Below are 17,613 nucleotides of genomic sequence, written 5' to 3'. Positions count from 1 at the left end.
CAAACATTTAAATATTTCTTTATTTCTTCTTAAATAGGTGTATGGCAACATATTGAAAGCAAGCTTCATTTTCTTCACACAGGGCTTTGAGTTGCACACAGTTTTTCACTATTACTCAGGCATCACTGGAAGAAAAAAGCTTATACTTGACATACAAGATAAGGCCACTCACTGCATGTTCTCACTGATGAAAAGAAAGAATGAAACAACATCATAAGATTAACTTGGACCCAGGGTCTGCAGTCATTTTGCAACACTACAGGCTCAGATAAAAAGATATGAAAGAGCTAAATTAGTTTTGCCAAAGCTGGGTTGTCATGGAGATATAACATGGTGCTTTCCATGTCACTTGTTTATAAGTTTATAAATTGATCTAATAGCCAGATGTGATTCTTTCCACTTGAGAAGATAAAATTTGACATATTGATTCTGGTTTTGAAAATTGTTTAGAACACTCATGGATGAAAACACACACACACACACACACACACACACACACACACACACACACACACACACAAAACATTACTGTACACCGACGCCCCTATAGTTTTATAAAAGTTGATTTGGCTTATGGGAACAGAAAGGACCAAAAAGGGGAATCAGCCTAATCTTACAGCAGATTCACAGCCCATCTGTTGAGATATCTGACAGTTGCTGTAGAAGGTGATTTTCCCTGACTGACACTACATATCATGACACTTTAACCTCAATTTAGCCTGTTCTCTACTGGTTTATTCTAGATGAAAATATCTGAGGGCTGAGGAGACTGTCCAGATATGTTCTCAGATTAGGTCTTACCATGTAAAATAAAATAACATATCAAATACATTATCTGCTTCCCATGGTCAGTTCATTTATGGAAATGTCTGATCATTTTAAAATGGTGATTTCCAGGACTGAAATGCCATAAAAGTGAATGTAGTTGCTAAGGTTTTGTATGCTCATAATTTTAAGGCATAGAATGTTTTGAATCTGAAATGGTTGAAAATTGTTTATGCAGAAAACACAAATGACCAGAAAAATCAAAGAACTTCAAGAGGTTATGGAAACCTGGATGCTCACATAAGAAACAGTTAAAATATCTGCAAACCTTAAAAGAATAGTTTACCCAAAAATGTACATCTGCTGAGCATTTGCTGACCCATAGGCCATCCAAGATGTGGATGAGTTTGCTTCTTCATCATAACAGTTTCAGAGAAATTTAGCTTTACATAACTTATTCACCAATGGATCCTCTGCAGTGAATGGGTGCCATCACAATGAGATTTCACACAGCTGATGAAAACATTCACAGTAATCCATGAGTAATCCACACACACTTATTCTGATAGCACTCATTTACTCCATTTTCCGAGCAAGTGATAAAAAAACAAACTCAGTATATCAGATTTCAGTCAATTAGATTTTTTTAACTATTGCTTTAAAAAGAAGGTATGAATATCAAACTATGAAATACATTAGGCATAAACTGCTATAACATCTCCAGTAAGCTTAAAGCAAAACATGTTACCTTTTGTATTGCAATTCCATTTGCTGAAAGGTCAGCTGAGCTAGTAATTGCACATTTATTACACACCTCATGGCTTACATATTAATTGCAGCAGGCTTGAGAGAGAAAGAGACACTCGGTCAGCATCTCAGTGAAGTGTCAAGCTGTATGGCCCATCCTGTTTGCAAGATTAAAATGCATTTTATGGATTTATGTCTGTAATGGCTTCCAATTAGTTACAAGTCTCTTAAAATAATACATGAGGTTTAATTGTCCTAAAATTCAGAATTGTTAACCAATAACTAGCATTTTTCGATTTGTATAGAAGTCATGGTGGTTTGAACAGATGTGTTCTTCTGTTGGATGCAAAAGATGAGATGGATTGGTTGAATCAGTAATAAGCATCCAACAGTTCATGAGAAGAGTCGAATGTTTCCATAAGATTGCACTGCATTCAGTGTACCATTGCTTCTCTGTGTAATACAGTGGGTCGACAGTTGCATGCTAAACATGTCTACAAAAGATAAGGCACAAGACAAATCTCTGGTAACCATGAGACAGTCAGATCTGAGAGGTAAACTGTTCCTCAACGTGTGTGCCATCAGAGAAAACATGCCAGGAAGAGTACACAAAGTCCTCCCATTGTCACCTGAGCACGGCTGTTTATTCAGAAGCCCATCCCCTTGTTTGAGTTTCACGGATGTGGAATGTAGTTGCTAACATCTCTTTCCCATATTCAGTCTATGTTTGGTAACAGTTTCTGGGCCGGGGGCCAAATGTTTGCCTTTTATGGTTCTGTATAAAAGCAAATGTAAGATTCTGGCATGTCAGGAGGATTGTAAAGCTCTCAAGATATTGGATGGGCCAGGCTTTGAGAATCGACTCAGATTCACTGATTCAGGCTGATCTGAAGACTCAGTTTTGACATATTAAGATATGTAATCAAATTAAAGAGCATATGTTATACTATTTATATTTTATTAGTGACTAAAAATTTAACTAAACCACAAAATGTCTACTACTAAGTGTCTTTTACCTAGGGATGTTTTGGGAGAAAATGTAAGTGAGCAGTTACTGCCCCCTTGTGCATTGTATTTGTCATTGCAGGAAACATGTCACTGTCATTAATCGTTTAAAAGTATGTACATTATATATAGTCAACATACTGTATATAGCCTAAGTTATAGACTCTAATAAAAGTCTCTAAAATAGTGCTCAATGTACTGTGTTAATATGAAATAATTGTCTGTATTGAATTTTCACAGGTGTCTGCCGTATGGGTTAAAGGAAACGTCCGTAACTTAACGTCATGTGGTAGATGCTGTAATATGCAGTACAACTTCTCGCCTTTTTAAAAGAATTTGTTCTGTACAACTCTTTTAAAAATTCATTTAAGGTGGTGCAATGCATTTATTAACGTAGAAACTTAGACATTACTTGTTTTTACTCTTTAAATGTACTTTGAAATTCACTTTTTCAAAATGGAAAAGGCACAGACAATGCATACGCATGTGTTTTTTTAGTATTATTTATATAGTATAATATAATATCACAGTTCTTAATTAGCTTCTTCTTTTTTTCTTTCTTTTTTTATAATTAAACGAACATTTTTGTGCTACTTTTTTATTAGTCGTTTTATATTTCGTTTCTTCAGCTGTCCTATTATTTCAGTTTTTTTAGTAGCCTACTTCGACTTGTTTCCAAGGCAACATTTCTAATCATTCTAATACGTTTTAAAGTTTTACATTTTCATCTAATACTTATATACATAAGCTTTATTTAAATTACCGATTTTTTAAAGGTTTTAGTTTTAGTTAATAAAAACACCGCTACACTTTTGTAATTGTCTTCTATTCACCATTTAGAAAAACTCATTTTTAAATTATATTAAAAATAAAAGATATTTGCGATTTAACGTTTATTTCTGTTCATGCGAAATTATATATCATCTTTATTCTTTAGCAGATTGATCAACACGGATGTTTGGTCGCGTTTACTTTGGCTGTGTTTCGAAACCTAGTGAGACATCTACATAGACAGCAAATTTGAGCGTCATGGGCGCGTGCGGCACTTTTGGCCATCCATAAGTCGAAACGCGCCCAAAACTGCTGTAGTAGGCAGCTAGCTAGTGACACACAGCCCTGAGGTCAGTGCCAGTATCACATGTATCGCTTCTCGGCGCATGTGAAACAGATATCAAATACGCACTGCCGAAGTGCTGCGTGTCGAACAACTTTGATTGCCAACATTGATTTCTCTGACAAGTCCCATTTTCGTTTGAAGATACTATTTATTTTGTTAACATTAGTTGAAATAAAATGACTGGGCAATCGGCCCTGCTTCTGCGAAAACAGCTAGCAGGTAGGTGGCTAACGTAACTGTTAGCGTGAGCAGTGCGACATTATGTTATTATTTTATTTATAGCATCTGTACTAACAAAATTACATAGTGTGTAACGAAAAGCAGTGTGTCAGTGTTTGTGTAAGAGCTTATGGGCTTCGTATTTCCACTTGTAGAGTAAAAAGGTCAGAAGGCTTTGCTAGCATGCTAGTGCCTAATAAGTTGGTGAGGTGTAAACATGTTGATCATAAAGCTTAAACCTTTTATACATATATATAAAAATAACATACTTTTTCAAGATTATTTTTAGTTTTCTGGTCATAGTATCAGTTGACACGTGTATGCAGTAGACAAATTAGGAAAAATAAAGAAACTCAATTTTCTTTACCTTATTTGATATAATTACATGCATTAGTACACAATGAGCTTTGCTCTTTACACCTTTATTCCTCTATAGTTTTCAATTCTTCAAGTGATCACAGTATTATTAATGTATATTATGAAAACAGATTTTGCAAGGTAAAATTTATTAGTTAATTAGTGTTCTTAAAAATGTAACTTAAGCTCCAATTAGCTGAAAATGTAATCTAATATTCAATATTGCCAGATACGAATTATAAATTACAAATATGTGTCTTATATATTTTTGTCCTCAGCATGTATATACCTCACCAACTTATATATAATGTAATTAATTTAATATATATTGAAATAATGTGTCTTTTTTACATCTTACAGAGCTCAACAAAAACCCAGTGGAAGGTTTTTCTGCTGGTCTGATTGATGATGATGATATCTATCAGTGGGAGGTTGTCGTGATCGGCCCTCAGGACACATTGTTGTAAGTAACCAAACCTGTTACCAGCCATGTGGTGTTTGGGTTTAGCTATAAGATTGGCCGGTTGACTAATCTAGTCTTCTGCAAGCTCAGATCACTTCTAACCAAACCGTTTACCCACTTTTGTTTTACAGCGAAGGTGGATTTTTTAAGGCACATCTCATTTTCCCTCATGATTACCCACTTCGGCCTCCCAAGATGAAGTTTATTACAGAGATTTGGCATCCTAATGGTGAGTGCATGTCGGTGAAATCATTGTCCCCTATAGCGGCTGACACTGATATTATTCATCATCTCTAACCAGTTGCGAAGAACGGAGATGTTTGCATTTCCATCCTACATGAGCCAGGAGAGGACAAATTTGGCTATGAGAAACCTGAGGAGCGTTGGCTGCCCATCCACACTGTAGAGACCATCATGATTAGCGTGATCTCCATGTTAGCTGATCCCAATGGTGACTCGCCAGCCAATGTGGACGCAGCTGTAAGTTTACTGATTTGTGATGATATATTGAATCACGTTTTATAATAAAAGTCACCATGATATCTAAATGAACATGATGTTTTTGGGATATGATCAGAATGTGTATTATATATATATATATATATATATATATATATATATATATATATATATATATATATATATTTTAAAAACACATTGGAAATTCATTTAAAAAATGTTTGCACATAGAAAAATACATTACTGTAACACATTATTATTGTAAACATGGTTGCATCATTAATGCAAGTATTGAATGATTTTAAATAGAAGCATTACCATTTAATCATCCACATCCTGGATGAAAAACTAATCAAAAAGTGACAGTTATGACCAACATAGATCCAATTCCAGATTTATAAAATCAAGTCAAACATGCATTTTTTTTTCTAATTCCACTCCAAAATGTCAGTTTATTTAAATGAAATGCCAATTCATGTTTTTGTCCTTCTGAAGCAATGACTGAAACTCATTTGTGTTGGTCTTGCAGAAAGAATGGCGAGACGATCCCAACGGTGAGTTCAAGAGGAAAGTTGCCCGCTGTGTGAGGAAGAGCCAAGAAATGGCATTTGACTAGATGTTCCATCACTGTTACATTTGTTCAGTACATATCAGTTCCCATCTCCATATCTTGAAGTCAAAAACAGTTTCAATTTCAGGATTTATTTCGGCATTGATTTTAAAATCCATGACGAGCTCATATCAATTTAGGTTTAATCATGTGTTGAATTACATTTATGTGTGGCAAAGCTTCATCGCGTAAACTGAATTCTAACCAGCCCCCTGGATAAATTACAAACTTAATAGGCGATCACGTATATTTTAGTCACCAGTTATTTGGGTTTGCACCATTTAGGGATATCAGAGAAAAGCCACCATAAAATATTATATAGAAATATATATATTTTTTTTATCTGAATGTGTGAGTTCTAGCACGTTTCGTTAATGTCAATTACCCTCCACCTTCTAGTGTGTCTGAATTATTTATTATCTTAATTAGGATGAAATGTACTGCATGACATGTGTTTTGATTCGCTTTTTTTATCTGCCACTGAGCCATCAATTTTGAACAGTCTTTATGCAATTTCGGCGTGTTTTGTGCGTTTATGGTACTAGTAGAGGCTGATGGTCAGATTTCTCTTCTCACTGACAGCCCTATTCCCTTAAAAAAACAACAAAACAATACCGCAGATGTCTTTCAAAGGGCCATCTCGTTCTCTGCTGCCTTAAGTTGTTCTCCTAATGGAAAGGAAAATTGTATTCAGTGATGTCAAGTCCGTCTCAATGTCTAGTCAGTTTTTGAGCTGGAATCCTCTTTTGGACAAACCAAAAAGTTAGATATTTGCATGAGAGACAGAGAATATTTTTTTGTATAAATGGTAAGCTCAAAAGCTGTATTTTTTGTGTATGTAAATATGATGTACTGTACCATAGCTCCATCAGTCATTTGTTTGTGATGCCCCCCCCCCACATGTAGTTTTGTAACCTCATTTATGACTGTATCCTGTTCACTCTTCTGTTCCCTGAAGGTCCTATCATTTAATTGCTCATTAAAATGTAGCATTTGTCTTACATATCTAGGGTTTGTCCTTATGTTTCATTCTCTTTTAGTCTCGCCTCTGTCCTGTTTTTGATGTCTTGTCAGTTATGTAAATTGCAGTTACCTCAGTATCTTCTAAAGGTGCATACGATTCTTGACAAAACATCTTTTAGGATCTTGTCTGAGAGGTTTGTTTGGTGTTGTGTACTAATGCAAATGTCTTTTTATTGTTCAAAAGACTTAAGCAATAAGTTGTGCAATTTCAGTTGGTCTCAGTCACATTTTGATTTGATTCAGTGGAGTGTTACTGGTCTGAAACTTATTTTCTCCAGTTTGCGTGGTGCTTGGCAGTATTTTTGAGCACTCAATATGGAAAAATGTTATTTCTTTCTGCAGCAATCATTCATTCTATTTAATAAGTTCGTATAAATAAAACAATTATGAAATCATTATTCACTACAGTTATTGTTATTATGAAACTATTGAAACTGAAAAATGATTTTGTCTATTGAAATAAGGCTAAAATTAAATATAAGAAATTAGTGAAACAAGTTTAAAGGCATCGTCCATCCCAAAAAGAAAAAGTTAATTCTGTTGCCACTTACCCTCAAGTTGTTCTAAACCTATATGAGTTTCTTCTGCTGAACACAAAAGTTAATGGTAGCCATTGTCTTCCATGGTATTTTTTTTTTTTCATACTATGGAAGTCGATGGCTACCATCAGCTGTTTGGTTACCAACATTTTTCGAAATATCTTCTTTGTGCTTAAGGGCGAGTAAATGATGACAGGATATTCATTTAAATTTTCTTACGTCTTCATTCATTCACAACAGATGCTGTTTCTCTTTAATGGATTTTTATTTGATCGGCTGCTGTTTTATATGACAGGCCCGAAATCAAATATACTTGATATCACCAGTAAAAAATATCCAACAGAATCAGGGCAAACACGCTTGCATACACATAAAGATAAAAAACAGACCATCCATCCACATCCCACGCAGAAATACCAAGAGATCCTAGGTGGTTTCTTACTGGCCAGGCGCAGATAGACTTTTGTTCATGAACTGTTTCTTCACAAAGCACACCCACCACTGTAGAAGAAACGGATATCGGAATGTTATTGGAAAATTATCAACATTTGATTAGAATGGAGTTCAATTTCATTAAATTGAAGCCTTTCATATTAGACAATCATAATGGTTTGGTGAATCTCAAAAAATGTAAATATTCAAAATTTACAAAAGTTGTTATTTCAGTGTCTACAGACAATGTGCTAAATTGTCATGAAAATAATGTTAGAATGCAAAAAAAAAAAAAAAAAAAAAAAAAAAAAATTGGAGCAATTCCAATAGGGTCCTCGCACTAAATATATTCTCAATCAACAATTCAGTTTAAATTGTATTACAGTAAAAAAATGTGCTTATATGTAATGAATATAATGCCAAAATGCACAAAACACTAAAAAAAGAAAAACAAACTAACAAAATTGAAACAAAACATGTTGTTTTTATGCAATTACCATTTTTTCACAACTTTTTAGTCTGTATTAACAGTCAAAGACATTAAAAGGAAATGTATGTCTTGTCAAAAAACAAATCCTAAAAACTAACCTTACACTTAACTTTTATTTTTGCGTTACAGTTACAAGACTTGAGGAAAACTGTCACAGTGCCCATAAATTTATATTAATTAACTAGATAAATAAAATGCCTATAAAAACCCTCTCCTGCTTTTGTCGATCACCTTGATTTGACTGCTAATATTTCACTATGCCTCACCTTGCTTGGTTTGTCTGTCTGAGGGTCGAACACACGGTCACACAATCTCAGTCCCGTCTCTTGCCGGATTTGTTGCAGGTAAGCCCTCATCGTTTCTGTCCAGGAGGAAAACACGGTATCTAGATCTTTTCTGTAATCATCAATAACACTTCTAATAAACTCATCATAAAGAAGGTCTTAGTGGATGTTTAAATCAACCAGACCCAGATAAGTTTTGACTTCATTGTCCCATACCTTCCTCCTGTTTGTTAGAGGGTTTAGCATACATGGCATTCAGAGGGAAGCCAGGTTCTCCAGGGATAGGAAAGTTGGTAATTCCCAGCGTGTACATCTCCTTCTCTCCTTGGCCCCTTGAACTGCACTATGAATCATTTATTAGATTGTTACTTAATAAGCATTAACTATGAGGAAAATGAACAACACCTGATAAACAATTCAACACTCAACGTTTGAAATATACAATGAGCTTTTATTCTTCAAATGTTACCTTCTGGAGCTTCTTGAGGCATTCAGAGATGTAAAGAGTGGTGTAAATCAAAGTCCGATCTGCCTCATTCTTTTAAAAAAAAAACAACAACAAAAAAATTAACACTTCAATACAAAATCTCAACAATTAAGGTGAAATTATAACTATGTATGTATATAATGCATGTTAATTTTTCAGGCTCCTGCACAGCCAGCCCGCTGTACGGTCATCCGCCTTACCTTAATTTCATAGTTCTTGAAGAAAACATTGGCTTTGAAGTAGTAGATGGCCTCATCAATAATGTCTGTGTCTTTGGCTGAATATGGAAACAAGAAGGAAGAGATGATTTGTCAAATACCCTTTACTAAAGATGACCATTTAAGGAACAACTAGACACAAGCAAACGTTCTTACTTTCTTTAGCAGCAGGACCCTTAAACTGTGTTTTGAGGGGCAATAATGCCATATTCCCCACCAGTTTGGTGTCTGCATCCATCAGGCTTGAGTGGTAAGCCTGAAGCGAGTAGAAAATTACAAAAGAGGCAAGAGTTATTTAGTAAGATTACTTTCATATAGCAAAATTTGTTTTAAAGACGACCAATGTTTAAAGAAAATCAGCGATCACTGCGCTTAATGTAAACAAGAAAATCCAGTTCTTCGCATGATGGACAGCACAAATTCGGTTTCTGACAACATATTTCTGACACCTACATGTACATCATTGGCAATAATAATATTATATATAATATGTATTTATAAAACGGTTACATCTGTAGAAAAATGGCCAAAGTAATATGATGTATATGTTAGCTCTATGGCTAATAACGCTAAAACTTTTTCTACTTCGCCGCCACTCTAAAACGTGGCACAACAAACTGCCCAGAACGTAAACAATTGCGCCAATCGTTAAAATCGTTATGTTTAATGATTCCTCACCGGCATTTTGGTACAATATTTCCCAAATTTTGCAGAACAAAAAATGAATGTCAGCGCTACGGTCCGCCGCTTCCGCTGATACAGGAAGTTGAGGTACAATATCCGGACATAAGCACTGGGGGGCGCAGAAGGATACCAGTTCTCAGTTGTTCTCCCCCCCGCAAATTTTTTATATATAAAAAAACGTTTTTTTTTTTGTAATGGCAGTCAAAATCTAAGTACCTGCCTACAAAGACAACGTAGAAAATAGATTAGGTTTTAACAAGGATATAACCAAATATTCATGACTGGGGGCAAATATATAAGTTTAACTGTCCACTATTGAACAATCTCATGATAACGATCAACTACTATTTCGCTAGTTTTTTTCAGGGGGGCAGGGTTTCATATTTTTTTGAAGCACCCCTGGTGTTGGTCGCCGCCATTGACTAGCGGACCCCCATCTGCTGTTAGCATTCCATTGACTCCCATTCCTTTTTGGCATCACTTTGAAAGCAAATAACTTTACATCTGAGGCATTTAAAGACTCCATTTGTCATCAGGAGTCTGCGCGTCAGAAACGGAAGTGCTAAAAATCGCTAAAAATGGGCTTCACTTGTCTCAATTGAGTTCCAATGGGGTCGCTGTGTGCATTTCTTTTACTGTCTATGGTTGAATCCAATGGGGTCGCTGTGTCCATTTCTTTTACTGTCTATGGTTTTTTTGCATAAGACTTTTATGCAACTGGGTTATGATGACACCATTAATAACTGATTAAAAAAAAAAAAAAAAAACACCACATTTTACTGCAAAAATAAATACACACTTCTAAAAATGCATTACAGTTTATAAAACTCTGCAAAGACTGAGGCATAGCACAGGTTATGGTTGCATCCTTCAACTAATGAAATTATGAATGAAAGAGACACAAAATATAGTTTAAATAAATTAAACTCTTATTTAGTGGATAACTATCTGACTTTGAAGTATGATCTCTCCTCTCGCTCAAGAATCATCTCTGTCTTGGAAGAACTCATCAACATTTGTGTTACTGGGTTCCCCATCAATTTCCTGTAGGGAAAAAAATAGAACAGTTTAATGTGCAAATTGCTAATTTTGTTGTAATCTAAAACTAATTTAGTCTAAACAACTGTTTGTAATAAACAAGCTATATAAATATATCTTGGAATCAAGCATCAGTTCATAGCAGATGGCAGTAACTTTATGCACAAACCCTGGGCTCTTTAAACTCCAGGTCTTCACCATACTGTATGGAGAAATCAATGTGCTGCAGGACGATGTTGATGCCCTCCTCATCCGTGCGGTCAAAAGGCAGGAAACGAACCATACTGTAATCATCAATCTATAGAAAACAGTACCATCTTAGTAATTAAACACAGAATGATTAAAAAAAAATTTAATATAAATTTGAAAATGTAATTTGCCTCAACAGGAGGCAGCATTTTTGTAATTGTAAAGCCTGGTTCACACGGGACGATTTTAAAATTGTCGGCCGATTTTCCAAACCTGAGAGACCCCACACACGGCGATAAAAAATCACGGGTCTAACAGTTTTGGTCATACAGTGTGTGGTGTGCAGCCACACGGCAAAATCAACACATCACACACGAACCGATTTGACTCCCGAGCATTCCCAGGTCAGACGGGAAATCTCGCAAAATCCCTCGAGATCAAACGTGACTTCAGAGTAAACAATCATGGCGGACGAAGAGGATGCAGTGGCCATAGTTTGTGCTTTGTTTGTAACCGAAAAAAAAAAACATAAGAAAAACAAGAAAAGGTGATGGTCAAAGAAGTGGAGACAAAGTCCTCCATCTCCGACGTCCACCGGACTTTCTGGTGCGCCAAGCCGCCGGCTGTTTTGATTTTGTTTCCCGGTACTTCCTCGCCGCCTCGTCACCTCGCTTTCTGATTGGCTACACGCCACAGTCCACAGGCTGCATGATCGTTTGTGCTTGGGGGACACCACACACGAGAAGAAATCGGGCCAAATAAATCCAACATGTTGGATATCCCCGATTTGAGATCAGAGCGGTCCCGACGTCCTTCCGAGCAGAGGAGAGCAGTCTTAACACACCATACACGGCAGGAATATCTGATCAGATTATTTTACGATAATCGGAGCATCCTTAAGATTGTCGGAAGGTGTCAATCGGGGCTAAAATCGGCCTAATTATCCTGCCGTGTGAACCAGGCTTAACTTACCAAACCACATATTGCCTTGGTTAATTTCCTGAATTTCTTGCTTCTCAAAGCTACAGAGTTGTCCTCCATCATGGAGTACATGTCTGGGTCCAGATACCTGCAAATAAAATAAAACACACTGTCATGTCATCTAAATCAAAGATAAAGTGAATTACAAGTGGATCGCATTACATGAACATACTTCTCCATTTCCTTCTTAGCCTTTGGACTGAGTAGATCCATTTTGGTCATTATGTTGACTTGTGAGGTTTCTAGTGTCACCATAGCACTCAAAGCAGCCATAACTCCAGAGATAAACTAGGAAAAAAAAGTTTTTACAAATTAAATCATTTGTTAACCAAATCACAAAAAATCCAGGTCACGCTTGCCAAATCAGACTTCATTTCCATTCTATAAAACTGTAATACATATATATTTTAAATTTTTTGTCATTGCCGTCTGCCAAACATTACCTTGAAGGTCTCGACCATGAACTGTGAGTCAACCAGGAAGACTCCACACACACGAAACTCCCACTGCTGCAGCTGCTCCACGAGCTGCTTCATTACAGGCAGATGCGTGTACAGCTCGATCTGACCTGCAGTCCAGAGAACACAATGCTCGGTATCGTTCCATTCCAATCCTCAACAGCACCATACATCTGGGACATCAGCTCTTACCAGGGCAATCAAACAGTATGTAGTCGTCCTCCACATGACCAAGACTCTCCTCCAGCCAGTCAAAGTTGTTAGCGAAGTACTCCATACAGAAGATCAGACCTCCGTTGGGGCCGAATCTCAGAGAGTCATCCTCCATAACATCATCTACCTGGATCAATTCTCGAATATCTGCATACGGTGAAAATTGTAACAGAACATATTAAATGTCTTAAAACATTTCTTGAGGTGTTTTTTTTTTTATCGTATTTAATGTGTCTATGTCTACAGTGAAATGTTGTGTTTTGTTTGTAACAACGTAGTGTGCAAGAGACTGTTACACAAATATTTCAGACATTGTCTGACAATAAAGTTTATATCTATATCTATATCTACCTTAGATTTGAGAGCAGTTGCAACCCTAGTTATGAAATACAAATTGTATGACTTTTGAATTTTTTTATATTTAATGTCAATATTTATTAGAAGACTTATTAACTTTAAATTATAATGAAATCCAAATACATCACCTATCTATTTTCTAAATGCGTGACATCTTATTGGGGATGATTCATCCATGTTTTTCTTTTTTGCCCTTATAATATTTAATTAAAAGGTAATTTATTATTTGACTTTTTATCTTAAAAGTTAATATTACATTTATTATTAAAAATTAATAAATACCGAAAAATACTTTTTTTTTACTTGACTCATTGTAAATAATTAAAACCAGAGGCGTCGTGCCCATTCGAAGTGAGGGGGCACGTGCCCCCTCAGATTTCTGAGCCAAGTGGATTTTAAATGCAGCTTCCAAACCAAAAAAAAAAAATTGCAGAATAATATTTTTTATATATTTGATACAATCACAGCGGTGTGATTAGATCGTTCAGTGCACAGCATCAGCTGCTTAATTCAAATCTGCGTTCGCTGGCTGGCGCTGAGCCAGAGACAGACGCGTTCGTACAACGCTTCATGATAACCAATCAAAAACTATTCTGTTGCGCTTATGGATGCAATGGCCAACCAGAGACGTCCAGAAGAGTCATCACTGAAACGCAGTGTTTTGTTCACTTGCTCGCTGACTGAATTATTTAGCGAATTCTCTCATCAGAAACAACAAAAAGTGCAGATGTGCGTAGTGGTGTAGTCGGGGCCATACGCACGTATACTCCGTATGCTTACTTTTTCCCCAGGGCTGTTTGCGTATTACAACTTCTGAGGATCAATATTAGCGTATACCCTCCGTATACTCACTTGTTTTGCTGATTAAGACGTCCCTAATCTACTCCTGTTTTAGCGTCCCCTTTAACTGTATCCCAAGTGTTTTTTTTTAACTCGCGAACGTTTGTTGTAATCGGTGCATTTTTGTTTGAATTCTGTCGTTCCCCGCCCCCGACGACGCCGTTATCGAGCATCATTCGCAGGATGCCAGCGAGCGAGCACAGTGTTCATCGATTGACGACGGAAGATGGTTTCACGTTGAGGCAGTCAGGTAATAAACGTATTTGAAATTAGTTTAATTACAGCTACCGGTAATTACAGTCTGTTATGCCGTTGCTGATTTATGATGCCTTTGCCTCATCATGATTTCGTATATGGCAGAAATATAACGTTATTCAAGCAGCACAGGATTTTTGAAGTTATAAACATTTCAACTTGATAAAGAAGCATATACATGAATCAGAAATTGATCAGAAATTATGTTTAAAGTAGCTAACAAGCCACAGACATAAAGTCAAATACACAAAAAATACTAAAATTGCCATCATGATGAATATTTGCATAAAACAGTCTGTTAACGTTATGTGTTAATTAAATGCAGCATTTGGGATAAAATCAGAAGGCTGCTTTGGGATTTGTGCATCTGCTACTGACTGTCATTTAATGTTTATCCAACAACAAATTTAAATTAAATAAAAATTGTAATGACACATTACGAGGTTATCCCACTGCAAATACCTTTTAAAAAGCAAACATTTGTGATGTGTTATCTTATGTCTTATGACAAAGTAAAGACTTGGGTAGATTATGCGACCCATGTTAGTTTAATGATGCATAATTCAAGTCTATCTCTGTCTCTATCTCATCTAGAAAATGGTTGGAAGAGGAGAGAAAAGGAAAGTCAGTCTAACTGACTATTTTGGAAGGTAGGCCAACTAAAGGAAATTTCATAGTGTCCCACTTGTAAGGGTAAATGTTGGCTTTTGACCTGTCAGCCAACAGCAAAGGTAATGATTACTTTTTTACTTTTAGTGTGCAGAGTAAGAGAAGCCATGTAGGCCAGTTCTACTCAAAAACCAGCACAGGCCCAAGTCAGACCAGCACAGCCCAGACATCCAGCACAGGCCCAAGTCAGACCAGCACAGCCCAGACCTCCAGCACAGGCCATTATCAGACCAGCACAGACAGCTCAGGTCTTTCCAAAGTCATAATAGGAAAATGCTTATTATAGTGATTTAATATTTAGTAGAGTAGAAAGTAGGTTAGTATTATGTGTCACTCAGTTATAGTCTTTTGTTTGCTCATAATTTGATGGGCATCTCACAATGTGGCTGGATTTATAACCTGCTCAAGACTAGTAGTTCACTATTAGGATTAGTTCACTTTCAGAGACTAATATGTCATTTTTGTAAAACACATAATTGCAATTGTTAAAGGGATAGTTCACCCAAAAATAAAAATCCTATCATTAATTATTCACACTAATATTATTCCAAACCCACAAGACTTTTGTTGATTTTCACAACACAATTTAAAATATTTTGCATTAAAGGTTGTATCAGCGATTTCTAGCCTAAAACATAAAGTGTAAATTTCAGCTGACCTTTCTGCACGATCCGCTCGCTGCCTGCCCTATAAATTGTCTGTGAAAAAACCGCGTCTCTCTGGTCAGCCTAGGGTCCGAGATATGCCAAAAAAAACAATCGGCACTACCAAACTTTCCACACATAAACAAACAGTGTTCCAACCAATCAGCGTCCGGGGTTTAGTGTTGTGGACTTTCCTACTGGTGCTGGGATGTGAGGGAGGCGGAGCGAAAGTAAATAAATGTGCCCCCTCAAAAATCATGAATGCATGACGCCCCTGATTAAAACAATGTAAATAATGACACAGTTACTGTCTACACATTAGAGTATACCAGTGAAATGCTTGAGAACCCTTGACTATATTTATTTCTCATGATCCTCAAAATCTGTGTGTATCTGTTGATTCCGGACCTGCCATGACAGGATAGTTAAAATGCTCTGCAGCTGGATCCAGATTCACCACCTGTACAGATCGATTGAGGGCCTGACAGTGCTCTAACATTGTGGCACAGTAAGTGCTCTGAAAAATACAGAGAACAACACGAATTCAGTATAAAAAACACTATACCCCATAGTAAGAATCGATATATTAATGGTTCAAGTATTATGCTTAGGCTAAAATAATTTCAAGCAAAACAGACCAGACTGGTGTTTTATATTTAACTCTTCAGCATAGACATGCACACAAAAAAATAAAACCATAACTATTGGATATCATTTATTATGTTAACGCAACTAAGTTAGTCCTCCTGGTACTGAATTACCTTTCCACTTCCGGCAGGACCCATCACTAGTTGCGCGTATCGAGGCATTGTTAATTCTCCAGCTCCAACAGCACTAGACAGAATGTCGTTTTAACTTATTTCACCAAATTTGCCTCAGAAATGTGTTCTACAGTACTTACAATATCTACAGCAGCCATGCTGTTATTTTTCCTTTCCCCTACGGAAGCCTGTTGAGGTCAAAACACTGGAAACGCGCTCAGTATCGGATGGCAGTACGGGTCATTTTATATCGCTTGTAAATATTCTACAAGTCCCAGTTCAAGTAACGTTAACACTCCGGTATGAAAAAACACGTGAAATTCCTCGAAAACAACGATAAAAGTCGTCTGTACCACAAAAAGTCGTTTTTGCCTTTAAGGTACGTTAAGCCTTGGAATATTTTACAACAGCTATGCAAATTACTTTGTGTTGTTGTTGCAAAGATTATATTTCCTGTGATATAATATTTCCCTTGACAGGCCATCTGGTCTCAGTCATGTGCACGCTGGTAAGTTTGTTTCATAAATAATTATTAATTGGCAGATTAGCAATTGCACCCATTGCACTGTAATTGCTAATATGGCCTATGTATTTAGACATAACGTTATATAATATAAATGTACAATCTCTGTTCTCTTCATTAGTTTTACAAAGGTAGGTTTTATAGGTTACATTTCTCACCATCTTTAACTTAAAGCATGTTTAAACGAGATGATGAGCAAATCTTCCACTTTCTATAATTTCATTGTCCTGTATGAGCCAATAGGCTCATGTGCTTTAAAATCATTTTGTATAATTTACATAAATTCAGTGCATTATTTTTGAATGTTGTACTATGCTAAAATTTTAAATTCTTGAATCACGTCTCTGCATTTCTACAGCACCTCTTTTGCATTTTTCCTGTTGTATACATCTGTAAATAGAGTATATACATCTGCAACAGCATGTACACTAAGTTTGTCTAGTTTTTTCCATATGGATACAGAAGTAAAATTAATCTGTGTAAATTACCGAAACATTACACCTGTATAATTTGGACAAAGTAACCAGAGTCTCTGACCCAGTAGAGTGGGACCAAACAGGCATTCTAAAAATCCTCTTAAGACAAACGGCTGTCATATGTGTAGCTAACTATTTTCTGGGAACTATTAATTTTATTAATATCTCTCATATAAACTGTAACTAAATATTCAGTGAAAGGACTTCATTTTTCCCTTTATTTTGGGGGGGGGGGGGGGGGTATAAGTCATTCTACGAAAGCACTGTATAACTGATGTAGGCTTATTTTTTTTCCTTTTTATTCAAAACA

General features: G+C 36.2%; 3 protein-coding genes across 3 annotated transcripts; 1 reads left to right on the top strand and 2 right to left on the bottom strand.

Annotated features, from left to right (window-relative positions):
• The first annotated feature begins 3,608 nt into the window (after positions 1 to 3,608).
• LOC132130072 (ubiquitin-conjugating enzyme E2 G1-like) lies at positions 3,609 to 6,745 on the top strand. Its single transcript, XM_059541694.1, has 5 exons — positions 3,609 to 3,853; positions 4,571 to 4,673; positions 4,805 to 4,902; positions 4,975 to 5,153; positions 5,662 to 6,745. Exons 1-5 carry the CDS (start codon positions 3,811 to 3,813, stop codon positions 5,746 to 5,748), a joined length of 510 nt encoding a protein of 169 aa, XP_059397677.1. The 5' UTR covers positions 3,609 to 3,810; the 3' UTR covers positions 5,749 to 6,745.
• Positions 6,746 to 7,508: 763 nt separating this feature from the next.
• On the bottom strand, positions 7,509 to 9,974 carry LOC132130071 (actin-related protein 2/3 complex subunit 3-B). Its single transcript, XM_059541693.1, has 7 exons — positions 9,894 to 9,974; positions 9,372 to 9,471; positions 9,198 to 9,274; positions 8,980 to 9,048; positions 8,727 to 8,853; positions 8,493 to 8,587; positions 7,509 to 7,805 (listed from the first exon to the last, which is right to left on the bottom strand). The coding sequence occupies exons 1-7, from the start codon at positions 9,897 to 9,899 to the stop codon at positions 7,743 to 7,745; spliced, it is 537 nt and encodes a 178-aa protein (XP_059397676.1). The 5' UTR covers positions 9,900 to 9,974; the 3' UTR covers positions 7,509 to 7,742.
• A 728-nt stretch (positions 9,975 to 10,702) lies between these two features.
• Positions 10,703 to 16,490, bottom strand: LOC132130236 (GPN-loop GTPase 3-like). Its single transcript, XM_059541942.1, has 8 exons — positions 16,305 to 16,490; positions 15,952 to 16,060; positions 12,758 to 12,925; positions 12,551 to 12,675; positions 12,280 to 12,395; positions 12,099 to 12,195; positions 11,107 to 11,235; positions 10,703 to 10,943 (listed from the first exon to the last, which is right to left on the bottom strand). The coding sequence occupies exons 1-8, from the start codon at positions 16,350 to 16,352 to the stop codon at positions 10,878 to 10,880; spliced, it is 858 nt and encodes a 285-aa protein (XP_059397925.1). The 5' UTR covers positions 16,353 to 16,490; the 3' UTR covers positions 10,703 to 10,877.
• Positions 16,491 to 17,613: the final 1,123 nt, after the last annotated feature.

This window comes from Carassius carassius, chromosome 47 (genome assembly GCF_963082965.1).
Source record: "Carassius carassius chromosome 47, fCarCar2.1, whole genome shotgun sequence".
Taxonomy (NCBI): domain Eukaryota; kingdom Metazoa; phylum Chordata; class Actinopteri; order Cypriniformes; family Cyprinidae; genus Carassius; species Carassius carassius.
Note: the sequence above shows the minus strand (reverse complement) of the source record. Positions and strands in the feature narration are given on the sequence as shown.